Source organism: Cibotium barometz, chromosome 10 (genome assembly GCF_041138505.1).
Source record: "Cibotium barometz isolate CiBa-2024 chromosome 10, ASM4113850v1, whole genome shotgun sequence".
Taxonomy (NCBI): domain Eukaryota; kingdom Viridiplantae; phylum Streptophyta; class Polypodiopsida; order Cyatheales; family Cibotiaceae; genus Cibotium; species Cibotium barometz.
In genome coordinates this window covers 26,390,650-26,418,604 of record NC_141055.1, presented here as the reverse complement: position 1 = coordinate 26,418,604, position 27,955 = coordinate 26,390,650, and the positions used below count along the sequence as shown (strand labels likewise).

Here is a 27,955-nt window from a genome sequence, read left to right as displayed (position 1 = left end):
AAAAAACCATTGTGTTGTCAGTTTACAACAACTTTCGATTGAGTGGCAGGGGTATACTGATCGCGTTACCGTTTTATCGGCAGGAGTCGCAGGAGGAAGAAGGCTTAGGCCACATCACGGACATGGCTTGCCCGTTCGCGAGGCTGAGTATCGCCACCAAGAAGGCGGAGGAGCAAGCAACCGAGAAGGCGAAAGATGATGCTTCCAACAACCAAGCAGGGGCAGCGGTGGGCAAGTGTCCCCTTGGATACGATTCGGGTTCCTCCTTCAAGCTTGGCCCCTTGAGTTGTGTTGTCTGTCGTGCGCTCTTGTTTGACTCCAGCAAGTGCGTGCCCTGCGGCCATATCTATTGCAGGTAAGCGTTCTTTTACCCAACACTTGCAATAGCGCGTTTAAATTGCATTGCACAGTTCCAAAAAATCTTGATCTCTTTCTAGGGTAAGGGATCAGGGCCTATGTAGTCACAGTTGGATGTGTTTTTTTGAAATCGGGGAGATAAACCACCTTTCAGGTTTAGTTAAAAAGGAAGAACCTGGTCATGAAGAGAAGAAGAACAAGATAATGATCTTTGGGAGGGTATTCTGCTTTGAAAATTGCTTGCCGAGCCATTTTTCAAGGTTGGAATGGCCATCCAATGACCGCTATATCCAATGCTCACTATTACAGCATCAAAGACACGCCCAGCAGGAAACGCCGACTAATCAGATGAATTTTAGAGATTCTCGCCATGAGTCATTTTCAATAGGTGGAATGGCCAATCAATGAGCATTATCCAACATCAAGGCTGGGGTGAGCATTAGAATTAATCAGATGAATCTTACTGATTCGATGTTGACATTGCGACAGATGAGAGTCACACACAGTGGTGGTGGTGACAGGCTGGTTTTTCAAGTGTTTGGTATGCTGGTGTGGCAGGAAAAAAGTTACACACCTAGAATTCAAAATTTTGCGGAAATATCAAAGCCGGAGAAAGAACAGCAGAGGGAAGGGTGGATGGTGCTTGAAAATTGCCATGTAGATGATGATGCTTTTGTGAGGAAGGATGTTACGACCCTAATAATCGGAGTACTGGAAAACGTGGAATCCATGGCAGAAAACTAACAATTTGTGACCAAGAAGTCATGGCTTGTAGCTTGTTGTGATACCAAATGTAAGGGCCCAAATCCCTAACTCTAGCCGTCCAGCCGTTCAGCCACAAATATGCAGAGAAGAAGATGAATAGTGCTCACAAAAGTAAGAAATCCTAACATGGCATAGGTTGTTTAACCAACCATCCATATATATATGTATATATATATATATATGTACATATATGTATATATGTACATATATGTATATATGTACATATATGTATATATGTATATATGTACATATATACATATATACATATATACATATATGTACATATATACATATATGTACATATATACATATATGTACATATATACATATATGTACATATATACATATATGTACATATATACATATATATATATGTTATTATATACATACATACATACATACATACATACATACATATACATACATACATACATACATACATACATACATACATACATACATATATATATATATATATATGTGTATATATATATATATGTGTGTATATATATATATGTGTGTATATATATATATATATGTGTATATATATATATATATGTGTATATATATATATATATGTGTATATATATATATATATGTGTATATATATATATATATGTGTATATATATATATATATGTATATATATATATACCAATGACCTCTAGGCATCCGGTGTGAACCTAACCGACCACACCATATTCTCATATCTTGGGCGTCCTCTTATTTTGTCCTACACATCAGAGTCCCTAGGCATATTGGCAGTCACCATTCAAGAACCAGCGTGGACAAGCATTCATTGGTTGATCAATTGTGAGATTTGTAACGATTTCACACAGAAAAGAATGAGATATTATTATCAAAGTAAAGAACTGTTTGAGATAATTGTTTAGAGGCCACTCTTGCTTGAAACTAGTGAGTGTAGCTTATGGTGCATGGCTAGGGAAAAGAGTAAAGAAGTGGAGAAAGCAAAAATAGGTAGAAGCTTTATTATTGTAAAAAATTGTTGGACGGTGCATTTCTCACAAGTGTTTATGGGTTTGTTGGTTGGTAATATATGATGTACCGTGGATAGATTCAACCACGTATCCAAGAGATAAAGATAGAGAGGGGGAGAGAGAGAAGGGATTTTGTTAATTTTACATCAATTTTATGTTTTTCATCGCATTGATCATCTCTTGTTACCCTTAAACCCGTCAATTTCATCTTTGTTTTGTCAATTTTGTTCAATATTTTCATTCTTGTTCCCCCCCAAAAAAAAGAGAAACAAAAATGCTCATTTGAGCCCCCGATCGATGAAATTGGGTGAAACAAACCCCGCCATTGCATCCGGAGCATGCAAATTAGTCTATTTGCACGTGTATGCTTTCAACATGATTTATGCTTCATCTTGAGGAGAGGATCGAAGAGGATTTTACACTAATATTATTGTTTTTGGCAGTAAGAAGAAAGCCAAAACACTCAATTGACCCTTAAAACACAAAGTCAAAGAAATTCAAACATACATCAATAGGCAGTGCGCAAGTAATGATCCTCCTGTGCATGGAGTGTCCTGTCTGGTTTCATCGGAAACCGTGTTGAGCTATTTGGCTCCCAAGGACCCACTCAAACTATCGCTCAAGGCCATCTGGTCACTAGGACCGTCTGAGAATTCATCAATAGTCATCTGGGCCATCTGGTTGCATTGACCGCCCGACTATGAAATCCAATACAATTATTTCGGCCATCTGGTCGCAATGACTGTCCGATTGTGAAATCCAATACAGTCATCTGGGCCATCTGGTCGCAATGATCGCCCCACTGTGAAATCCCATAGTCATCTGGGCCATTTGGTCGCAATGACTGCCCGACTGTGAAATTCAATACAATCATCGAGGCCATCTGGGTGCAATGACTGCTCGCTTGCGAAGTCCAAGATATTTGGTATCATTGCCATCCAATGGGTCATCTGGCATCGTTACCTCCCATATACAAATCTTGCTCCTCGAGCTATCAGGTATTGTTGCCACCCAAATTAGAGCATGTCCAAGTAACCATTATATAAGCAGAATAATGGTCAATTCGAGTCGAATATATAAACAATGAAGAGGGCTAGAGGTACAATCCCTCCCTCTTGAATCTGTCTTGATCACAAGACGTCTATATCCATATATATATGGACCAAACGCTTCCTTATAAGCTCAAAGTATCCCTGGATAGTCCTTGAAGTACTCTTCTGGCATCCATTTTGCTTCCAGTAATAACGAAGAATTCTCAAATTCCAAGAGGAACTTTCTGATCACTATCTGTCACGTGCACACCCAGAAGGTGTACAAGTGACATGGCATATCAGAGCAGCCATAGCCATTTAGTAGGCATTAATCCATTTATCCAGGCATTAATCCATTTATTCAGGCATTCAATCATTTATCACAGCATGTATGGGACTGTTTCAGCCCCATCCTCAGCACATGAGTCATCAAAGCATTTAATAGCATCAGGTCGTGGGCAGCTTATGGCAGCCGACAGAGCATATTGAGTATTTTATGTAGTCGTGAACATTAATGGCTGGCCGACAGCAGTTCTCAGCACCCGACAAGCAGCATCCTCTCCTATAAATAGAAGCGCATCATATTCAGTCCATTATCTCATCTCTTCTCAGCGTATCTAGGGAGCAAGGAGAGTCAGCATATTCAGCATTCTGATCAGTCATCTTCCTACCTCCTACATAGAGGAAAGCCGGCATCTAAGGGTCGATCTCAGCATTGGAGAAGGAATCAGTCATCATCATCAGCATTCAACATATCTCTCTAATCTGAGAAGGATATTCAGCATAGATCTCAATTGTAACCATTGCATATAATATAGCTGCATTGCATTGCATTGACACCATTGTCTTGTCTATCTCATTAAGTATCATTAAGTGAAGTTTAGTATTAGCCTAAGGTTGTTTTACTACGATCAATCTCTCCCGCATGTCACACTGTCTTTCCTCTTTTTTTTATAGAATGAAACTCAATTTGAACTGGTTCTTCCATCTTTGGTGGATCCTCCAATGCAGGTTCCTCTGAGGGTAATCTTGTGTTTGGTTTCCATAAACTGTCATGGAAGGAATTATATTTTCTCCAATGATCTAAAAGTCGATCTTGAAAAAGGTCCAAATACCATCATTCTTTGACTTTGGCAATCCAAAGATAAAATCCATAGGAATATTCTCCCATAGGACATTCAATGGGTGCAATAATCCTGTTAGCTTTTGTCAATCAAACTTGACCTTGACCTTTTGACAAACCAAACATTCTAGAACATATAGCTTATTGTCCTTTCTGCTAGGCCAATAGAAGTAGCTTCTCCCAGACTCGAGTTGTAGTCGTTTTTGGCTTCAAAATCCTTTGTCTCACATAAATGGGTTTGCATTATAAGAAAACCCTTTTTGATGACATAAAAAGTCACCCAATCTTCATTCTGCAATCTGTTCCAGAACATCTTTGAAATCCTCTTTGGTAGCACAAGGATCTTTCATCAAAGTGAAATCCATATGGTAACCCATAGAAATTGCATGGCTTAGGACCTTGTTGTCTTTGACGTTCATAAGCCATAGCATGGCCTTCTTGGTTCAAGACTGCTCCAATGCAATCTCATCATGTTCAACCACAAAAAGGTCTAGAATAAACAACACTGGTTCTTTGTGAGCATAAAGTCTCAATGCTTCAAAAGGGTTGTATTTCAGCTTTGGTCCACAAAGATTCCACGACTTTCTTTGTCGAAACATGCAATGGGTTAAGCACTTCTGCAAATCACTCGTCGAACTTCCTGGCATGATGTCAATTTGATGATCTTCCGATCTCTTTGGCTTCTTTGCCTTCCTTTTCCTTTCCTGTCCTTAGGAAGCTGCATCTTAGAGAGCAGGCCTAGGAGTGGCTTCCGTGTCTCCTCCATGAGACGAGCTCTAGATCCTTCTGTAATGGTGACTTCTTTGGTATGAAGATAAGCTTTAGCAGCCTCAACTCCTTTGGCCTCAGTGGCTCGATCTTTGATGAAATCTTCAAACATATTCCAATCTTTGACCTTGGATGACTGTCATCATCCCCTGTCTCCACATACAGTCTCCCATACTTTTCATTCTTCCCTTCCTAGCAACATTTTCACTGAAAACCTTGCCTTGTCTCTGATTCCACTCCAAATGTGATGTAGAGATCTATGCATTTGTTCACTTTGTCCCCTTACCCACTTGTGGTGTCCCTAAACCAAACATAAATCCTTCTTCTTGAAACTGAACCTAGCACCCTTGGCTCCACCCCTTGGATGAACTTCATCCCTTGGAGTTCTCCATGAAAGCTTCTTGGGCAGCCCCAACTGGCTACCAACTCTCATGAAACCCTCCCTTTGGGTTTGCTTGACACCAACCAACATTTTTGTAGGCTAGAAACATGTTTCTTTGTTTAGGATAGTTCTCTTTTCGCTCTTCAAAGGGATTTCCTAGACATGATGATGGGTTTATTAGGGTGTGTGATTTGTAATGATTGCACACAGAAGAGAATGAGAAATCATGTCAGAGTAAAGAGCCCTTAGAAATGATTATCCTGTTGCAAATCAGGGATTAGCATGGGATTAAGCATGTCCATATGCATGCACATGACACACTCCTTGGTGGCTGGCTACTGGCTACTGACAAGGTTGTTGAACCTTGAGGTGGTGGTTGTAGCCACTTTCAACATGGTGTTAAGAGTTGGGTTTCCTCCCTCAAATTGAGGGGAGTATGTGGAAGAGGAATTTGAAGCAAATGGACGCAAAATAAAATAGCTTAAATTGAGGGAGAGCAAGTTTTCCCTAGGCTTTGGAACATTTTTGTAGGCTAGAAACATGTTTCTTTGTTTAGGAGAGAGCTCTTTTTGCTCTTCAAAGGGATTTCTTAGACATAATGGTGGGTTTATTAGGCTGTGTGATTTGTAATGATTACACATGGAAGAGAATGAGAATCACGTCAGAGTAAAGAGCCCTTAAAAATGATTGCTTTGAGTCCATTGTTGATTGATTCTAGTGAGTGTAGCTTAATGTGCATGAATTTAGAACCCTGTAAGCAGGGGAGAAAAATAAAGAAGTGGAAAAAGCAAGAAGTAAAAGCTTTTTTTTATTGGGAAAATTTGTTGGAGGGTGCATTTCTCATGTGTGATCAAGGGTGCGTTGGTGTTGCGTCATGGCGTGTGAGTTATCCCACATGCAAGAGAAGCTGCGTGGAGGGGGCTATGTAGGCTATGAATTCCTTCAGAAGTCCAGCCAGTCTTTTGAGGAAAGGGAGGCCTTTTTTTTGGGGGGGGTTGGGGGTTGGGGGGGGGGGGGGTTTTCATGCCAACAATGTCGGACCTCCCTGAGTTTGTGTAGATGTAGCACCCCCTGATAGCAAAGCTGTTGAGGCAGTGGTACCGTGGTTGTAGTCCGTAGTTGCTTCTGACATGGTATGTGTGCCGGGTTTGCTGATGCTAGTTACTCTCCATGCTGACAAAATAAAATAGAGAAAAATTGCTTTGGATTGGATGAAATAGTTTTCACCAAGAGATTTAGTGTCTCAAAGGTTTGGTAGGCTAGAATCAGTTTTCTTTTGTTTTGGAAAAAATAATATTTTTGCCAGGTGAAGGGGTTTTTTACTTGGCCAACCCATTGCCAAGGCTTGCGCTTGTCATGTCATAGTGGGCATGAGATCTTAAGTTGTGCAAGCTTTGGGAGTTGGCCTAGGATCATAACGCTACAATCTCTACACCGGGCTACCATAACCCTTGCACGACCAACTCAACAATTGTGGCATTTGCCAGAAAGAACTGTTGAGCGAAGCTTAGCATTGTCACTCAACAATGCAATGTGAGTTCAAGTGCACATTTTAAAACTCAGTGCCTTGTCATGCCATAGTGGGCATGAGATCTTAAGTTGTGCAAGCTTTGGGAGTTTGCCTAGGATAACAAGGCTACAATCTCTACCCAACAATTGACATGCTACCATAATCCCTGCATGACTATCCATGTCCATCAGCCTAAGGACATCGGCGAACATATTTGCAGAATTATTCTTCTGCAAACCTTTGATTACCATGAAGTTAAAACAAAACAAAGCAAATGAGGTTTGACAGGCCATGAGCCATCATTACACTGTGGGGCAAATGTCAGGTTTAAGGGACAAAGATTAACTATGAGGACTTTTTAAGGTTATATTCCTTTTAATTAAAGGAGCCAACAATGGCAGAAAAAGACCCAACTACTCTGATTTTTGCAGATTATGGTAGTTAAAATGATCAAATTTGACACTTTTCTATTGAGAATCTTACAATGTGATGAAGTCAGGAAGCACACAGAAAATGGAATATGCCGATACTTTTTATGGACGTTAGAAACAGGCTGAGACAGCTCTTAATTATGAACTAGGCTGTAGCCCTTATTTCAAAACAAAACCAAGAGTGAATAATCCTTAGTTTATACACAGTCTGATTTGTGCAACATGACGAGGCTGATTGTAGAAAGGACAAGACTTTTATTGGTTGATTGTTTTGCAACATAAGTACCTTTTAGTCTTGGACAAGACTTTTATTGGTTGATTGTTTTGCAACATAAGTACCTTTTAGTCTTGTACAAGAGCTTTATTGGGCTCCTAGTACCAATTTTTTTCTCGTTTTTATCGAGCTTCTACACTTGGCGAAACAAATGATAACTTTGTAATCAGATAAACATGAGATCTATTTAGGACTCTTTTGAGCAAATGCATTATTTGAACCATTTTATGAGTTGTAGAATAATTTGGTTGATTGTTGAACTCTTTTTGATTAATGCCACCAAGATGTTGAATAACTTTTACAATTGTATGGGTTTTGGGACAGATTTTGCATCTCTCGTTTTAAGGATTGTCCCTTATGTGGGGCTGGTATTGAAAGTATTGAAGCTGATGATGAGCTGCAAAGACAGGTTGATCAGTTCATAGAGGGCCATGCTAGAGTCAAGAGATCCATTCCACAAGCCAATGAAAGTGGCTGGGAGAGAGAGAGAGCTCAAAATAATGTGATTTATGAGGATGTATCCTTGGCCAGGGGAACTTTTCTTGTGCAGCAAGCCATGAGAGTGAGTCTAAATCAAGAACTCTGAAAGCAAATTTTCTAGCATTCAAAGTGCCTTTGCTATCCCCTGTTGTATATTTTAAGGGGCAGCTGCACTTGTATTAGTTCAAAGTTTGGTTGGTTGCATTGGTGTGATCATTCAGACATTGAAAACCCGCAAACTTTGCATTTGTCTCATGACTCTGAAGTTTCATGGGCCTTAATGTTGCAAACAAATTATGTTTGTGGTTCTTCTAGTACTTTTAGACAATGAAGTAATGCAAAGTACTTCTATGTTTTTCAGGCATTCCAAGCCCAGAATCTGGAAAGTGCAAGTGCAAGATTGAGCCTTTGTGCAACTGACATCAAGGAAGAACTTGTGAGAAACGGAGCTACACCGGAGGTTTGCTCACAACTCGGAGCTGTTCTTGGGATGCTAGGTGATTGCAGGTACAGGCCATCTTACTAACGTCTGCATTTGATTTTACTTCAAGGTAGCTGATGAAAGGACATGATGCATGTGGGTACATGCAGTGTTTATTGGAGAATGTGTGGTACTACAAGGAACGAACAGTATTATGGTATAGCTGTATTTTAGCTTAAAAGATCTGTGTAATGTCTTAAGTGAATTCGATTGGATGAAATATTCTACCTCTTCCATTCTCTTCCTCTTTTCTCTGTCACCTCATTTTTCCATTTTACCAGAAGGAGATTATTAAGTGTATCACTCCTAAGACTTCTTTCAACAGACTTCTAAACCTCAACTCACTCTTCAATCTCCCAGTTGTCTATGTGTCACCTAGATATGTGTAGAAGAGATCTTTTACAGATTGAAATGATCTTGCATACCTTATGACCAAAGGATGGGGAGCAGCAGTGCCGGAAATAAAAACAATTTAGAAGATGTCACGTGACAAGTAGCAGCCATATAACAGAGCTATAGTGGAAGGCCAAGTTGCACCACACGTCTCAATGGTTTTTTTTTCCATTTAGGCATCTACTTTATTTTAACATTTTTGAAAACAATTTATCAAGAAATTTATATGAAAATGGAAATAGAAGGGGATCTTGTGCTTGCTTCAATTATTTTGCATACAGAAAAATAGGCTCTAACATCTATCACAAATGATCTTATAGTGTTGTTTCGCAACAACACAAGCCCTAGAACAGCCAAAAATCAGCTCAGGGACAGGCTGCCTGGGACAGCCAAATGAGAGCAATCAGGAGTGAGGCAGGAAGGACCAGTGCTTGGCAGACAGCCCAGGTATTATGGTACTATGGTTGACGTAGTGTGTTGTGATCATGACCCTAGTTCACAATAGATGCTGGCATTATGATGTGGTTAGGTCAAAGCATGGACTTATTATCAATGGTCTACAGTGACTTAATCGTTATAACCAGTGTGAAATGCCCGTAAGTGTGAGACACTAGTGGTCGGTCTATATATGTATGAGCTATTAGCGCATGTGGGGGGTTCCCACGAGAGGAGTCCATGGCACACTGGGTCCTAGAAAGAAAGAAAGATAGACGGATCTACTAAAGACCCAAGGGGTCAATAAGACCTTTTTAGGTCGTACATGTGTCCATGAATGGACTGAATGTCAACAAAATATGAAATTAAAGAAGCTAAGTATCCCCAAAAGAGGGTCCACGGCCCACATACTACATGAGCCCTGCATGGACAATAAACAATGAAAGTAACCCATCCCATCATGGAGTATTTTCTTCGAGGACCAAGTAAGTAGTATCGATGTCGACCTCTCGTGGCAGTGCTGCCCTGTGGCATTGTAGTATGTCCTTGTTCTCGAGCTGGTGGGCTTTGGGAGGAGGGTCCGGATCGTGTTCTTTTTGTGAGGACTCCTATGTGTCCGGGTGGCCAGAACCTGTTGGGTGTGGAAAGTACTCTCATCGTTGGGGTCAAGGGGGACTCATGAGCTTGCTGTACCCTCGGAGTGTGCATCGGGTGGGAGCAGAAGAAGCCAATAATAGCTGTCCGGGTGGTATCACGTTGGACCTACGTCCTTGTATGTAACCTCAATAGAGGTTCTCGGTGGTGACACATTTTTAGTAAGAGCAGGCCTACACTGTAATCAAGCCAAACATGTGGATTAGTGGTTAGAATAAAGATTTGTGCGCACGGTTCAGGAGAGGGAGTCCCTTGCCGGTAAACTAGTCACACAAATCTTGCTGGCAGTAAAACATTTTAGGTGAAAACAGTTCTAGGGATGCAAGTATGCCATGCATAAAAATGTATTGGACAGTCTCCATTTCATTTAGCTTGTAGCAGGCGGTCATTCTAGATGTAGACCTTACGTCCCCAGGCCAACCGGAATCCCGTAATTTGGATATGGGTGTAGACCAAAATCCCCAGTCTCTCATATCTAGTCTGTTGGCCCTTGGTGTAGACATCGGTCCCCTACCATTAGGTGCTAGTCCACATGACCCTTGGCATAGACGTAAGTCCCCTGCCACACGAGGTGTCATGTCCACACTATGGAGCAACGAGCCCGTCCATAGGTCCAGAAGTGTAGAGAATGCTAACTAGTGACATTCCCTTGGCTTCTAAACAGTTAACCCGTAGTTGAAAAGCTTCCAAGTATGCTTCTAGGAGTTGCAGATACTCCTGGAAGTATACCTCATCCACCCATTTAGCATCCATGGGTGAATAATTCTTGAACTTCACAAGGTAGCGTCTTTGAAGTTTGTCACCTGCGAGCTTACGCTCTGTTGTGAAACACAATTTGTTCAGGCTATAATAGCTCCTCCAACCATAGTCACAGGGGACGGAAGGGACGAGGGCTTCGAATGGAGGGACGCCGAAATGGGACCGACCGGCGACAGGGACGGACGGACGTCCCCTAGGAATTGTCACTCACAGGGGATGGGGACGGGGACGGGGACGGGGACACCTTCAGGAACGGGGACGCCAGTGGGGGACGGCTTTGTGGGGGGACGGTAGGGAGTCGTTGCGCGTTTTTCTGCCCGTTTCGTTCACTGTTTCTAGCCTTTTATGGCTGTTGGCTTGGCCGTTTGGGGATGGCTTGGCCCTTGGCCCTTGAGCCTTGAGGCTTGGTCCTCTCTCTCTCTCTTGCCCTTGAGGCTTGGTCCTCTCTTGCCCTTGAGGCTTGGTCCTCTCTCTCTCTCTTGCCCTTGAGGCTTGGTCCTCTCTTGCCTATCTATATAAGAACAAGCCTCTACAAGGCCACAAACACACACAACTTTCAAGCTTTCAAGCTTCTTCTAGCTTCCAACTTCCAAGTTCCAAGCCTCTCACACAAGGCCCGCGGGCCACCGCCCTACTCTCTACTATCTAGACTCTCTCTCTCTCTCACCTCTCCCTCAAGCCTCTTGAGTCTTCCAACTTCCAAGCCTCTAGGCTCTAGGCCTCTCTCTCTCTCTCTCTCTCTCTCTCTCTCTCTCTCTCTCCACCAGATCATGGAGTCCGCAGACCAGCGCACATTTGGCTAGTTCTTGTTAGAGACACAGCGCCACAGAGAGACATTGATACAGACTCATACCATAGGGAGAGGTGGGCGACAGCTCCAGCTCCAGCTCACTGATTTCTTCCAGAGATCTATCCCAGTGCCTACCCTGACACAGGAGGGGGTTACACTTCAGCGCGCTGTGGACCTTCGAGCCGCCAAACGGAGACCGAGAGCACCAGGCTACCAGACTCCCAGACTACATCAGAGGGAGATCACAGAGATACGGGCTCGATATCAGCACCATATCCAGGAGCGGCTAGCTCACTTACACTCACACCCGGAGATCATGCTCCGAGGTATTTTTGCCTCGCCATCGCCTATGTATCACATATTACACCCCCATTATGGTACTGGTTGGAGCTAGACAGATCTGCATTGCATTCTTGTATACCCTATGCATATAGGTTGCATACTGAGCCTCTAGCGGTAGTGCTCCATCCATCACACCCCCCCACTAGCTCAGTACTTTCATACTTTATTTCATGTTCATTTTGTCCTTTTTTTTTTGGACATCCAGAAGACATTGACAGTTGTACATTGATTTGTCTCATAGGTCGAGTTCAGCCTCTAGTAGGCGTTAATACAGCTTTCTCTCTCTCTCTCTCTCCCTTTCTCATTCCTCAAGGCTCAAGAGTCAAGCCATCTTCAACCATGGCATCCTCCTCACGTGCCGGTGCTTCCCGTAGAAGGACAACGGGATGGACATGGTGGGAGGAGGTTAACTACACCCCATCCGCTCATGGAGGCGGTTCTCGGCCATGGACATGCAAGCTTTGCCCGTACCAGTGAACGGGTGGCGTTGACAAAGTGCGAGCCCACCTCTTGCATGAGAGTGGACATGAGGTGAGGTTTTGCACGAATGTCACGCCCGAGAAGAGACGGGAACTTCTTGACAAGCTAAGCGTCTACGAGGTGGTCGAAGCGGCAAGGAGGACACCACGAGTGGCCGTGGATCCCGCGACGATGGGGAGAGGAACTCAACCCTCTACAGTGGAGTCATGTGGTGGATCGGGATCATGCACACCATCACCTTCACCATCAAGTCGGAATGTTACTCCATCCACGACGCCGGCACCCTCCATCTCCACGGCCTCTCAACCATTACATGGCCCCCACGACGACAATCTACACTTGGGGAGAATGGGAACCCCAAGTTGAAGGAGGAGGTGGATATGGCGGTGGCCCGCTTCTTCTTCCACGACCACATTGCCTTTCAAGCAGCTCGGTAAGTGCAATCGATCATTGCCAATTCATCATTCATGTTCTCATCATCCTAGTCCCCTTCTCATTGGTAAATTACTTTCTTGAATAGGTCAGAATACTTCAAGGTCATGGTTAAGAAGATTGGGGAGTATGGCTCAACCTATACGCCTCCCTCATCCGAGAGCTTGCGCACTACATTGCTCGAGAAGGAGAAGCGCATTGTAGAGCAAGCGGCTGACAACACAAAGCGGCAATGGGAGAGGAACGGACTCTCCCTCGTTGTGGATGGATGGAGTGACACCTACAAGAGGAGTATTCACGGCGTGGTTGCATATTCCCGCGGAGAGATGTACTTCATCTCATCTCATGATGCATCCGGCACCGGGAAGAGCGCGGATGTGCTTGCGGCGGAGTGGGCTACCACCATGGAGATCGTTGGCCCCGACCCGAGCATGTAGTGTGCTTTGTTGCGGATAGGGAGCCTTCCAATAGGGCGGCGGGAGCTATTCTCCAAGGTATGTATGGACATGTCACGGTGTCCTTTTGTATGGCACATTGCCTAAACAACCTCCTGAAGGACATCGGGGCATTGCCATGGATCAGCTCGCTCATTGAGGAGGCCAACTCCATGGTCTCATTTGTCCTCAACCACCAAAGACTTCGGCATGAGTTCAACAAGAGGTCCTGTCTCTCTCTCCTCAAATATTCTGACACCCGGTTTGTCTACAACTTTCTCATGTTGGACCGGTTGAAGGATTGTAGCGGTGCTTTGAGAGGGCTTTTCCTTAGTGACGAGTTTGTCGCCATGCAAGAGTCCTGTACAAACATTGGCCAAGAGTGTAGGCTACGGGCGGATGACGTCTGTTGGTGGGAGCGTGTGAAGACCACAGATGCTATGGTGAGGCCCATAGTCCACCTATTGAGGATTGTAGACGCTATGCAACCATGCATAGGCAAGGTCTACGAGGCCATGGATCGCATGATAGAGAAGTTGAAAGACTTCGTGCCTGACGAAGACAGATACGAGGAGATCCATGCCTTGTGTCTAGGAAGGTGGAATTCCTACTACTCTCCATTGCATGCAACAGCTTATGTGGTGGTCCCCCGTCCCTGTCCCTCGTCGCCGTCCCCCGTCCCTTGTGACTATGCCTCCAGCTCTTCCACTTCAGATGGACCTTCCATAACTGGTTCTTTAGGCTCCGGTCCGACATAACTTTTTTGATCGGCCACATAGCATTTAAGCAAAACTAACATGGCTGAATTTGCAGCTTCACTTTGTCCATCTGTTTGAGGATGATAAGCTAATGAAAAATTCAGGTTAGTGTCCATATTGTCAAAAAGAGCTCTCCAAAAGAGACTCGTTGTCTTGGGATCTCTATCCCCCACAATTGATTTGGGCTGTTAGCAGCATCTCCTATCTGTACCATATTACTCAGTGAGAGCCTCTGTTGTGGGTGTGCTTGCCCAGGAGTTCTCTCCATTTTTCCCCATTTTTTCCATGTTCTTCTCTGTTTTTTGGTCGTGGGGGTTCTGGCCGACTTGTCTCTGTGCTAGCCGACTCCATTTTTTGTCCTGGCCAACTGCATATGTGCTAGCCGACTGGTGTTATTCTAGTCGTGGACATGTAGGCAGCCTGTCAGCTGTTTTTGGGCTGGCCGACCAGCAGCATAGGGTGGTATTTATACCACCCTTGCCCCCCACTTCATTATTGTACCGGATCTTGTGTATATAGCAGAGTTTATACAGCTTCTCTCTCTCTCTCTACACTTCTGCGTTTTCTTTGTCACAGCAGTTGTCTCATTTTCCGTTGTGCATTCCGACATGGTATGAGAGCCCCGGGTGACTTGAAGCTCGGAGACAATGAGAGCTTGAGGGTTTGCTGTCTTTTGGTGCTTATTCGAGGTTTCTTGGGCTGTTCGGGACTTGGAGAACAGGTAGAAGGCGGCCATCACTGTTGGACAGCCACCTTGCATAGTGTTTGCAGTCTCTTCTTCATTTTTTTCCCACCAACCCTCCCTTCACAAGACCTTGTGAACTCTTGAGATGGTAGATTTGCTTGAGATGGCTGAGAAGCATGTGAAGATCCCCACTCCCCCCACATTCTCGGTGGATTGATAGTTGGACGGGACCAACTATGGCATTTGGAAGGTAATGATGGAGTCTATCTTGGGGTCTTATGATTTAGTTGATTTCATTGTGGTTGGTGTTTCACGGCCAGAGTTGGAGTACGGGGAGCTTTACCCTCTACTAGGAAAGAACGGGAGGCTCAGGCAGAGTTATGGGATCGTGTCAATGCCCGTGTGCGTTCTTTCATCTTCCTTAATTGCACACCCCAGGTGATCAATCACATCAAACACATGACGCTGGCCCGAGGGATTTTGCAGCAGTTGGCTTCTTTGTAGGGTATCACCCATGAAGCGGATTTCCTTGGAAGTGCAGATGTGAGTGATGAATCTTGCAAAGTCTTTGACAGTGCGGGAGCACATCAACAAACTCCAGGCTCTTCAGGAAGAGGTTCTTCAGACTGGGAAGGAGATATCTTGAGAGAATATGGCCAGCACTTTGCTGTCTCATCTAACCTCTCAGTATTATTGTACCGGATCTTGTGTATATAGCAGAGATTATACAACTTCTCTCTCTACACTTCTGTGTTTTCTTTCTCACAGCAGTTGTCTCATTTTTCGCTGTGCATTCCGACATGGGCGTGCCATGATGCTTAAACACCTGTGACATAAAGATTCTTGTGGGCACTGATGACGTTAGTGGGGATGTTGTAGTATCTAGTCCATACTATGCATGATGGAGTTGATGGTTTATTGTCTTGTGGATGACTACCATGAGGTTATAAATTGCACTTACTTACAAAGTGAATTTGGGCATGTTTTTGGATTCATGTAGCTGTACCTGTGATATAAAGATTTTGACCATTATTGCTCAACTTTTATGGTATGACCGTCTAAGAGGCAAGTAGTGAGCTTGCTTGCTAAACTTGTCCACAATGGTCCATATTGTGTCATTGCCATACTGTGTACGAGGCAAATCCATGGCACTGCTTTCCCATGGCTGGTTTGGAAATGGCAAAGACTGAAGCAAACCAGGAGCCTTTTCCCTATCAAATTTCACCTTTTGATTGGTGATATGTGCACGTACATAAGCCTCTGTGTCTCTTCTCATGCCCGGCCAAAGGAAATACCTCTCAATCACTTGAGTGGTAGGCAAAATTCTTCTATGTCTTGCATAAGGAGGAGCATGTCATTTGTTCAAAACTTTTTGTCTCATGTTTGAAACTACACATAGGCAGTTAATTGTCTTTCGTAAGATAGCCATCTTTCACTACATACAAGGTGTGTGCATGACCAGCCATCAAATCAGCCCAAATTCAGCATCCAAATGATACATGTCTCGCATTCATATAAGTCCTGATGTGAGGCACTGAAATTGCAGCCACATATGGTTCTCTTGATAGAGCATTTGAAACCACATTCTTCTTGCCAGGGGTGTGCGCAATCTGAAAATGAAACATAGAGCTAAGAGAGGAAATTGGCCATCCTCATATGCTTCTCTGAAAGCTTGGTTTGCGTCAGAAAATGCCGCAAACTTTGGTGATCGGTCTTGACTGTAAATTCAGCTCCCAATAAGTGGTGTTTCCATATTGTAAGAGCATGAATTACAGCCAATACCTCTTTCCCATAGATGCCAAGAGAAAGCTTAGCATCGTGCAACTTTCTGCTCTCATATGCAACGGCATTTCCTCCTTGATTTAGGACAGCTCGCTCCTATGCAAGTGCCACATGCATCACGTTCAACTCCTTGAAGTCCCTTTTTGGTGGCTGTTGTCACCATTTGGTCCATCTCCTTGTCTGGAGCCACTCTTCTGGGATTGTTACTCCACAGAGCGGCGAGATTTGTGCCATATTCACATGGGGCCAGGCCGGTGTCCCATGTGAAAGGGCCAGTCTTTTGGTGTCACATGGATGGGAGCCAGATTCGTGTCACCCGTGTGTGACCAGTACTGCGTCATATGGACGGGAATCAGTTTTGTGCTATCTGTGTGAGACGTGCTTCGTGCTATATGGACGGGAGCCTGTTGGTGCCACCTGTGTATGGCCAGGATGGGGTCTTACTTATGGGATTGTCACTCCATAGGAAGACCAGGACATACATTCATATTTTTGTCACGCCAGTTTTGTGCCCGACAGGAACTTTTTGTACAAGTTTCATGAAAGGGAGATTTCGTCCATTACATGTGCACATGCATTTATGACTACATGCATAAACTTATTTTCGCATGATTTTTTTGCGTGTGTTTGTGTGTGTTTGCCGTGTCAGTACACTGGATGAGGATGCCCCCTGTGTACCGTGGGAGTGTTGCTTGTTGACACATTGGTGTGGCGTGTGAACAGGTGTTAAGTATTGTCTTTTTGGCCTTTTTCTATTGTAAAATCTATAAAGTAATCCAAACCTTAATATTTATAAGGCTGGGTGTTCACACATTTAAATAAAGGCTAGACATTTATTTTCTAGTGTGGGTGCCCATGAGCTAACCTTTGATTAAAAGATTAATACTATTTAAAACAACTATTGCATGGGCAACTTCTCTTTCCCCACACATGGAAGATATGGAGGGAGAGTGGTTGATGAAAGGTAGGCGACTACAGGATGTGATTTTTGGGGAGTTTGATTTCACCTGTCTGTTGTACCCCAGCTGTACCTGCCTGCAAATCACACCCGACTGTTGTACGCTTGTTGTACCTGCAAACAGTACCTGACTGCTTTACCTGCTGTACGTGTGCTGTACTTGCCGTGTACATGCCTGCAGCTAATGTACCTGTGCTGTATCCACTCGACTGTTGTACCTGCCCTGTACACACTTGTTGTTGTACCAGGCTTTGTACTTGCTGTACCAGGACCTATGCTTGTTGTACCAGGTGGACCTGACTGCATGGTAAAAGGAATGCATCTCCATTGACTCCTGCTACAAGCTATACCAGGTGCCTTGTATTTCTTATTTGTGTAAAATTAAAATTTTTTAAATTAAGTTTAAAGATTTCTTTAAGTTTTGTGCAGAGCAAGAACAAAGCATGTTTATGCTAACCATACTCAGGAAACTTTCCTAGTTTGGTTTGTTTTTCCCTGAGTGGTAGTGCTAACCGCACCCTTAGAATTCTGAGAGCCAGTGAAGGTTAGAAACACTAGGGAGTCCGGGAGCAAAGCTTATTTGGGAGAACCAGGCAATGTTCTCTCTGCGGTGTATCCCTTTGTCTGTGCTAGTATGGGCGTGCCTGTCAGTGCACGGTCCCGGAAGACCAATGAAAGGCAGGTGTGCACCTAGTGAAGGTGGGAGTGTGCCTGTGACTTAGGACTTCTTCAACTGTCCAGATCTCATCGACAAGTACCCAATTGTTTGAGTTGTATTCACTCCATGTGAGGAGAAATCTGGCCTATTGGCCCATGACACTTATACATATAAATACTCCAAGAAATACAAATGTATTGAGGGGGGGGGGTGGTGGCTAGTGTTGGTGTCAAGTGTTATTGGTCATTTTCAGTTTTAATGTTGCTAATAATATCCATTGTTGGTATTAGTTAAGTGATCTAAAAAAATGTGTATTTTGTCTTCTGATTTGTAGGCCTCTTGTAGGGAGCGGTTACAGCTGTCCACCTTTTTGCATGCTAAAATCAGCTTTGTCCTTTCCTTTTTCCATGCTTAGGTTAATCTTTGATTGCACCCATTTGACATTGAGTTGCTCGGAGGCTAAAGTTGAATTTATGAGTTGTTGCAGAGTTTGATTGGGGTAGATTTCGAGTGCATTTTGGAAGATGGGTTGAAGCCCCGACTCAAACTTTCTCTTCTTTTTCTCATCATCTATCTTCATAAAGGAAATGACTTCCATTAGTACCTTCCAAAAGTTTGATACATAAGAAGTGATTGATTCCCCTTCTTTTTGGCCCAGCCAATCCCACTTTTTGCATATGTTCTTCGCAAAATTGGGAGGCCGAAATTGACTATAAAATTTGCTTTTGAATTCAGCCCATGTAGCAATGGTGTTGTTGGAAAGCTTCTCCGCCAACCACCAATGTGTAGCAATCCCCTTTAAGTACATGCCAACATGTCTAAGCTTTGATCCCTCTGTGAACTCTCCCTCATGAAAAGCAATCTCAAATTGGGAGATGAAAGATGAAGCTTTGGTGGACTCATATTGGCCATGGTAGTTCCTAAATTTTATAGATTTGTCTTCTACCTTGAACTCTTTGGCCCTCTTGCTACGATGAACATCCTCCTCACCAATGCTGGCTCTCCTTTTGCCTTTATCTCCATGAGGAATGTAACGGTCCCATTCCTTCCTTGTAGGAACTGAAACATGAGTCGGTTCCTTGCAATGTGTACCTAAAAAGGAAGAAGCATGCCTATGAGATGGGTTTCCATGTGTAGTAGAGGCATGGCGAGAAGTTACTGTCACCTCTTCACTCTCTTGTTGAATTGCAGATTTCAGCTTTGCGGAAGTGGCTCCAAGAGGTTTTGGACGAGGTGGCTTTTTGAACATAAGCTCACCCTCTTTTTTGTCCATCACATCACCTTGATCGATGAGAAAAGAGAGTGCCATCTCGCTTGGTTTGACATCCAATTCTAGTGCAAGTTGCAACAGTTTCCAATGCATCATTCACAATAGCTGAGTGCCTTTGTGCATCCAATACCTGCATAACTTCTGGATCTCTATGCAAACTCTTCAATTGGACATCTTTCTCATGTAGCTACCTCTTGAGATTTTCCATCTAAGCATGCATAGCATCAAGCTCATTAGTGTCTTGCACCTTCTCTTTGACGGTTGTCCCTCATTTATAGTCACCACAGTCTCTTCATTTACTACAGGACGACTGTCCCTCATGTGCATAATCACCATGGAATGCATGGGATACATTTTCAGCATAGTGTTCATTATCTGCATGGGTTCCATGGTGTACATCTTCGACCACCTGTTCTCCACGGGCTTGCCTTGTTGAGTATACATTCACTCTACTACCTGTATGGCTTGCCATAATGTTTAAGAGCACTAACAGTTAGTGTATGTAAGATACGATAAATTTGAAAGAAAAACATCTAATACTAGTGTATGTACATGTAATTAGTATATGATCCTGTGTAGAGTGAGATATGCCGTGATCAGCTAATGGCGAGAGAGAAAAAGCAAGAAAGGTTTATTAATGTCTACAAAAGATCAAAAGTGTGACCAAAAGGTCTGTGAGACTAATAGTTTTACAATGTGTCCATTAAGTGACAGAATCATGGAAAAACATGGTAAAAATAAAAAGCCAACTAGAGCTGAGAGAAGAAACTATAGCCCTGTAAGTGTCAAGTGTCAGGAGTACAATGCTACAAGGATACAATGTGTGTGTGTGTGTGTGAGAGAGAGAGAGAGAGAGAGAGAGAGAGAGAGAGAGAGTGACATTGATTTCAACTGATGTAAACTGTCGTTTTATTGCAGTCGGTCTATAGGTAATTCTGAGGGTGCAATAAACTATTATAATGAAAGTGTGGAAATGCTGTCAAAACTTCCTGAAAAAGATTCAGAGGTGCATTTTATAATCTCTTTTACCTTCTCTTGATTCTCTTACTACATTATACATTACAATACACTTGTGTAAAATTTTCAAACTTGATATAAATGTGCGTCGTATATATTAATAAGTTTTTTGGATTTGAAATGAGTGTGTAGAGCTCCATTCAGGTTTAGTTAGTGAATTTATTGAAAAGTTTCTTGCTTTTTAAAAATTTCTATATATTTACTGAATTTGTCACTACAAGTTTTGACTGAAGGCTGTTCTTGCAAGCTTGCATAGAGAAAGGTGACAATATAAGCAAAGGATGTTTGGGTCACATTCTTTACCACTTGAATTGCAATTGTTCTTTGATGCATGGCCTCTTGATAAGCTCTCAACAATGGGCAAGACTCGTCCGTGAACCAATCCTTGTTAAACGAAATTACCTATTCGATTATATAAGCCTTAAACTTGAGAAGGTATTAGAGTTGCTTTTGATGAGAGCCTCTTTTGTATTCGGTATCAACACCTCCTTAAATTTCTATCATCCACTACTTCTGGGTCATCTTCATCCAGTGGAGTGCCCAACTGTTGTCCATGGTACTCCACAAGGTTGCTGGAGTGAAACACTTGATGGATCTTCCAATTTTTCGTAACTCTAGCTAGAAATTTACGTCATCAAGCTTGAAGATCTTGAATGGACCTTTCTTCTTTGGAGCAAGTTTGGAAGGAAATCCCTTGAACGGCTTTAGTCTCAGCTTCTATTTGATCTTCAAATAAATCCAATCACCTTGTTTAAAAGAGCTATCACGACGATTCTTGTTGGCCTTGCGACCTTACTTTGTTTGAGCCTTTCGCAGCAACATGTGATCCATATCATGAACCACTTTATGTGCACCATACTCGGTGGAAGTTTCTAGGGCTCATGTCATTAGGTTCACAACCGTTTAGAATGATGACTACCAAACCTTGTTCGGTTCACTATACCCAATCCCATGGGCCTTGAGTCTGGGTCCAAGGAGCTCTCCTCCAAACTGACTCTGGAACACTCAAACCTTGCGGGCTGCCTATTGGCATGGACCAATTGTCAGATTCTACCAAGGTACGAATCATCTTGGCAACGCCCTAAATTTGCCTTGCAGAGAACTTACTTGGGAGACTAATGGAAGTAATGGAGAGCTATGGAGGCTTGAAGGCAAACATGGCTATGACATTTGACGAATATAGAGAAGTAAGAGAGAAGGAGAGTTGGAGAGAGAAAGACAATGGTCAAAGAGAGAGATTGCACGACTCAATGATGTGACTTGTATATTACTTCATTGCTATTATAGGCTTAGAGCCTCTCTTGTATGGCATCATTGCTTAAGTCATTACAAGTACAATATCTAGATATTTTAGTGGACCGCTCTAACAGTGGGTTCACACACATTTCATTTGGATAAATCTATGCCTATAACATAGTCTCACTAGAAGTTGTGTTTGGTTTTGTCCTTGGAGTCAATGGTAGTCAAGCCACCTTATGTGTAGTAGACCTTTAAAAGGCCCATGTGTCTTCATACTCTGCAAAGTTTCCATCTTCTTTGCATATTTCTTCTTCCTGCTGTGTGACATTGGCCTCTGCTTCCTTGTGAAAGCAATTCTTCTCATTGTGGTTGTTTTTCCCACAATGTTTGCAAGGCTTCTTTGAATAGCAGTCCTATGCATGATTGTTTCTACCACAAAGGAAACACTTTATATCTATGATGTTCTTCTTTGTAAAGGAGCTGTCTCCCTTTGCTTTGTTCCTAATCTTCCTTTCTTCTTCCTTAAAGGAGGCTATGACCCCTTCTAAGGTGAGATTTGGCAAGTCCTTTAGTGTGGTGATGAGGTTCCTCTAAAGCTCTGCCGGCATGGACTTTATGAGTTCTGCAAGGGCCACATCATCTTCAACTTGTACCTTTAGACCTGAAAGTTGGTTCATTAAGGACTTCATCTTGTTCACATGAGCATCAAAGCTCTCATGTGGTTGCATCAGAAGACCATAGAACTCTATCTACAAAGGAACTTTGGGGTTCTTTGCCTGAGTCCCAAAAAGCTTGTCTAGCTTCTCATAGGCTTATTTGGAGGTTGGAAGATCTGCAGCATGGTGTATAAAATTATTAGAGAGGCCAAGGGATCTTTGATCTGGAAGTTTCCATGTTTTTTGAGCCACATCTTCATTCTCAGGCATCTTCTCTTCCCCTTCAAAGAAAGGCAAAAGGTCCTTCCTTATGAGATAGACTAAACTTCAACTTAGTGTACCAGGTGTGGAAACTTTCCCCATTGAATTTTTCAATGAACATGTGGGTAGCCATGATATGCTATGATGTGTGAATTATAAGGAGTTAAACAAGTTTACTATTAAGAATAGCTATGATGTGTCCGTAAGAGGTGTCACCTTTACATATCATTGCTTACATAAGATCCTTCTAAGAGGTTGTTTCTACACACATAGGAACCCCCACTCTAGCGGCTGTTTACACACACACTAAAGCTGCTTTATTTAAACCTAAGCTTACACACACCAGAGTGCTAGTTTACACAACCACCTAGCATTGGTTTATTCCCACATTAATCACTATTAATATTTAATAGTCGCCAGATACCGATTGCCGAGGAAGATGTCTTTAGGACATGCTTTCATACTCGGTATGGGTATTTTGAGTTTCTCGTATTATAACAAGTGGGAAAGTGTTTCCACAGATTTTGTAGTGGGATTAGCCCAAACCAGCAGAGGACATTATTCCATTTGGATAGTTGTTGAGCGACTAGCCATGATGGTTGAATTTTCATGAACTAGATTAACCATAAAGGCATCTAAATTGGCGCAACAATTTATTGACCAACTTTTCAGATTGTATGGTACTTTGATAGGGAGAACATGAAGTTTTTTGGATACTTCTGGCAGTTAGTCTTCCAGAAATTGGAAACTACACTAAGCATGAGTTCTCGGATCATCCTGAGTCTGATGGGCAGATAGAGAGTGTGAATCACATATTGGAGGATATGCTTCGTGCATACTTCTCCACGCAACCATTCCTATGGTTGAGTTTGCCTATAGCAGTGCTAAAGGATTTGGCTACCTCTTTCAGTCCGTTTATGTTAATGTATGGATATTAGCCTAGATCCCTAGTGGCCATAGGACTAAGGGTATTAAGATTGACGTGGCTACTAGAGATTTCTTGACTGACATGTAGGAAGTACTAGTTTGTGTTAGAGATGCTATTAAGAGTGCTGAGGATAGGGCATGGTTTTATGTTGATGCCTTTTGGACAACCAAACCCTCTTCTCAGGTCCATGACCAGGTCTGATAAGAAACTCCACTCGTGCATGCGTCAAAGACGTGAAAGGCATGATGTATACTTGACATGTACACAACAAAAAGCACCTACTTTTACATAGATATCTAGCGATACAGATATTGCTCCATGCATATCTAACAACACCATCTTCTTGACTCATATCTAACTCTTCTCTATCTCCCGCCCTCAGTGTGCCATACCACTGGGCCTTCGAAGACAAGAAAAGCAGCCCATAGACACGAACCCCGAAGATCCCAGCGATGGATTTTCTCCTCTCCTCTTTTTGGCTCCTTTCCGAGTGTTCCCGACTTAATACAAGCAGGTCTGGCTCCGATATCAATGGAAGATCCTTTATTTAGCATACACTTCCTGGCATCTAGCTCACCGCCCAACTATAGAGCCATTCAAGCTCACATCTGAGCATGGAGGTTAGTAGCATCCGAAACATGGCTCCACATGCAATGCCTCGTCACATCCCATATTGTCGGGACACCCCTCCAAATGTACGCATGGAGTAGTGTCATAGCCCTGAAGTGCAGGTTGAGGGGCTTTCCCCCAAACTAACTCCAAAAGTTAGTTATATAGGCCTTCTATAAACCAAGAGCCATAAACTGCCCATGCCTCATAAATACCACTAACCTCCCCGTAAGATGCCTAATATAGAGTCCCTGGTTAACCTAATCTGATGTTAGACTTGTCGACCTTGGACTTAACATCAAGGGTGAGGATAGGTTCCCCCGCTAGGCTTGTTCTTACCATCCTTGGCCTTGAAATGCGCACATTTCTCCTTGCCCTCCTATTGAGCCAGTTGTTGCATCTCAGGCTAGGGACCCACCTGGGTTGTAGTGATACAAACCATGTTTGAGAGGCTAGGGGTGATGTGTACGAAAGAACATATGCAAGGATGGCTTCAAGCCTCCCATGTGTGCTGAGGGATGAAGAGTCAGTAAGTTGGTTACCTGTCATAGTTGCCAGAAAACACTTGTTGTACTGAACCGAAGCGTACGGGGTTGTACCATAGTGTACTCGTGCAAAACATACAAAACGTTTTTTGGAGTTCTTTCAGCACTTGAAAAAAAGGTTTAAAAACCCCCCTATCTTGTTATGCCCATTTTTACACATTTTTTTTGGGGACTTTATTTCATGTTTTAATGACATGATTCATGGTTTATTATTGTCTTCTGTGTGGCTTGTCTAGGTATGAGCAACAGGCTGCAACCTGCCTCGCATAGCATCACTCTAACCTTGCTATTTTCACATGCAAAGGCTAAAGATATGCATGCTGTGTATGTTTGGACATTCTACAGGTAACAACAGATTCTGCCAAGTATATAAGAGCCAGCCCCTCTTTCCCCCTTGTATGAAACATGGTGGAAACTTTCCAGATTTGTATGAAACATGTTTGAAACGTTTCCAAAACAAACACATTTTAAAAAACGTATGACGTTCACCTTGCTTTTGTGCAAAGTTCTCCCATTGCTTACACAATTCTTGCGGGGTAATCCACAGGAGTAGATTCCTGTAAGATTGCTCAACAGAAATCATCCTAGTTCTCCACCACATAATGCTATAGGTTTCGCACCATAAAAGCTTAGCTCCAGTCAACGCCGTTTGAACAATTGGAACTGCCTATTGCAGCAAGAGTGGTGGACATCTTCCTGGTCCAGTTTGTAACCTTTTTCCCATCCATCTTTCCCTTGAACTTAGGAGGTTTAAGTAGCTTCAACAATTGGTTCTGCCACTCTCATGGCGAAAGGGGTGAGATGAGTCATGGAACTCTGCAACACTGCTGCGACGAACTGAGGTCGGAGAATGGGAATGCTTTGGAGAGGGATCAAGGGGATCAACAGTGACCCCCATTTGAATGGCAACTTCCATGCCGGCTCTCCAGATGCTAGGTGCGTACCCGAGACTGGGAATGTGCTCAGAGTGCTGTTTTTTTTGTTGCTTAGTGTGAACCGGCTTCTTCACCTCCCACTCTGGGTGTGATCCTTCTGTTGTAACGGGTAGCGATGGAGACTGACTTGAGCTGCAGCAAACTCGTGCTGTAGGCGGCTTCTAGGTGGTCCATCCGTTGAGGTTCCCTGTTTGTTATCACTTACAGCACATGAGGTAACATAGTTTTGTACAGCCATAGGCTTCTGTATTGTCATTCTCGTATCAGTAAAGAGCAAATATTTTGCAAAAGGTGCGACTCATGTGCTTGAACTCAAATGCGCTTCAGCCAAACGTTCTGACAATGTGAGTCTTAGTAAGTCATGGGTAGGTCTCAGTCTTTGGGGATTTCTGTTGTTGTATGGTAGAGTTGGAAAGGTTATCGTGCGATACAAGTGGATGGTTGTCTTGCATGGTTGTTGCATGTCCATTTTGTCGCTTATAATACTTGTGGGAGGTTCTTTAGTTGTGGAGTTGGGAGCCCTTACAAGCACAGTAGGCAGGGGTTTCCAAAAATATATTTCTGAAATGTTTCCTACCTTTGCCAGATGTTTCCTGCAATGGGGGGGGTGGGGGGGGGGTGTGCGGGCTACAAGGTAAAAAATATCATATATATGTTGCCTGTATTATGCCATAAAGCTGTACAAATTATGTAAGCTATGAAACAATCAACTTCAGGACAGAAAACATTGAATAGCTTCCTACCAATGGGAGAAGTTTCCTACATGACGTTTTAAGGGGGGTGCGGGTGGTGGTTGCTTTTTTTTTAAAAATCATATGTATGCTGCCTATTATATGCCAAAAAGCTGTACAAAGCATGGAAGCTATGAAACAATCAACTTCAAGACAGAAGAACATTCCCTTAGTGCTAGGCTTCGTTATGACTGAGTCTGCCCTGCATCTCTGGAGGTTTCACAGAAACTCAGTACAAAGGCCTTTGTGAATATATGCTCTTGTGTGTGTGTGTGTGTGTTTTGATTGCGTGTGTGAGAGCATATCTTGATATAGAGTTCTACCCCCACTATTGGGCACTGATGACGTTAGTGGGGATGTCGTAGTATCTAGTCCATACTATGCATAATGGAGTTGATAGTTATATAGTCTTGTGGGTTGACTACCATGAGTATATAACATGCACGTTCCTAAAAGGTGAATTTGGGCATGTTCCTGGATTCATCTAGGTATATATATTGAATAGACACTCCAAAAATCAATGTAAAACAAAAAAACTGATTGAAATTCTAACCTTGAACGTTTCCTTTCCTACAAAAGGTAGGAAACACGTTTCCTTGCTGCTTTGCTTACAGGTAAAATTTACAATTAAAGGAACATAGAAGTAGATTCATGGCACATCGTGGTTTTTCTCTCCAAGAATTACAACTGATCTTTTGATTTAAACTATTGCTGGAATGTAAAGCGGCATTGGTTTGTGTCGGATTTGAGGCTTATTTTCAGGAGCTTTGGTAACAGGTGGTGCATGCATTGTCAGTTTCACTGAATAAAATGGGGGACCTGAAATATTATGCAGACGATCTTAAGTCGGCACGAGCACATTATGCAAGGTCCTTAGATGTGCGGCGAAGTGCTCTAACAGATTTTACGGAGCTATCATCACAGGTCCTAAACCCGATTCCAGGAGCATTATATCGCAAGTTTTTCCTTTTTGTTCTTCATTCTTGATTCTTAAATTTGTTTTATGCATGGCATGGCAGGTATTGGATATTGCAGTGTCTCTGGCTAAGGTTGCGGATGTAGATCGAGTTCTGGGCAATGATGGGGCTGCAAGTGAGGGATTTCAAGAAGCAATAAAGATGCTAGAAAATCTTTCTGGAAAATCGAAGGAGAACGACTCACTTGAACGGCGGGTAGACACACTCAACTTTGTATAAGTTGGTCAAAAAGTGCATGTCAGTTGATTAGTGCCTTTAGCTAATGCAATCTTGTATTTTCTGTAACAGCGTATTTCAATTCTAGAGTTTCTGCACAGCCAGACGAAGGGAGGTGTGTAATGATGGTTAGCCGCACTATAAATGATGAGTTTGTAAAAATGTAAAGGTGCATATGTTTTATGAATGTAAATATAAGGAGTCCTGTGGACTCTGCCAATGAGAATTCAGCAAAAAGATAGTATCATTCTCAGGAATGGAGTCTGATAGGACCTATGCCCTTTATGAGCTACCAGTTCTGTTTTGACGGAGTATAATCTTTGTGTGGTAATGTTCAGTTGGTACTTTTCTGTTGAATGCTTACTCTCCCTGCTGAGTCACAAAGACACAAACGCCCACCCTTAGTTTTTCC

At 42.9% G+C, this 27,955-nt stretch overlaps 1 protein-coding gene across 1 annotated transcript; it reads left to right on the top strand.

Moving 5' to 3' along the window:
• LOC147634715 (zinc ion binding protein) lies at positions 1–27,900 on the top strand. Its single transcript, XM_086803871.1, has 7 exons — positions 1–355; positions 7,963–8,200; positions 8,480–8,625; positions 20,348–20,435; positions 27,128–27,274; positions 27,370–27,522; positions 27,616–27,900. Exons 1-7 carry the CDS (start codon positions 123–125, stop codon positions 27,664–27,666), a joined length of 1,056 nt encoding a protein of 351 aa, XP_086659997.1. The 5' UTR covers positions 1–122; the 3' UTR covers positions 27,667–27,900.
• Positions 27,901–27,955: the final 55 nt, after the last annotated feature.

Bases quoted from the DNA above. Each gene is read 5' to 3' on its own strand.
- LOC147634715 (XM_086803871.1), top strand. From the start codon at position 123: ATGGCTTGCCCGTTCGCGAGGCTGAGTATCGCCACCAAGAAGGCGGAG. The intron at 356-7,962 runs GTAAGCGTTCTT...GTTTTGGGACAG, and splicing joins TGCGGCCATATCTATTGCAG to ATTTTGCATCTCTCGTTTTA. The intron at 27,523-27,615 runs GTAGACACACTC...TTTCTGTAACAG, and splicing joins ACGACTCACTTGAACGGCGG to CGTATTTCAATTCTAGAGTT.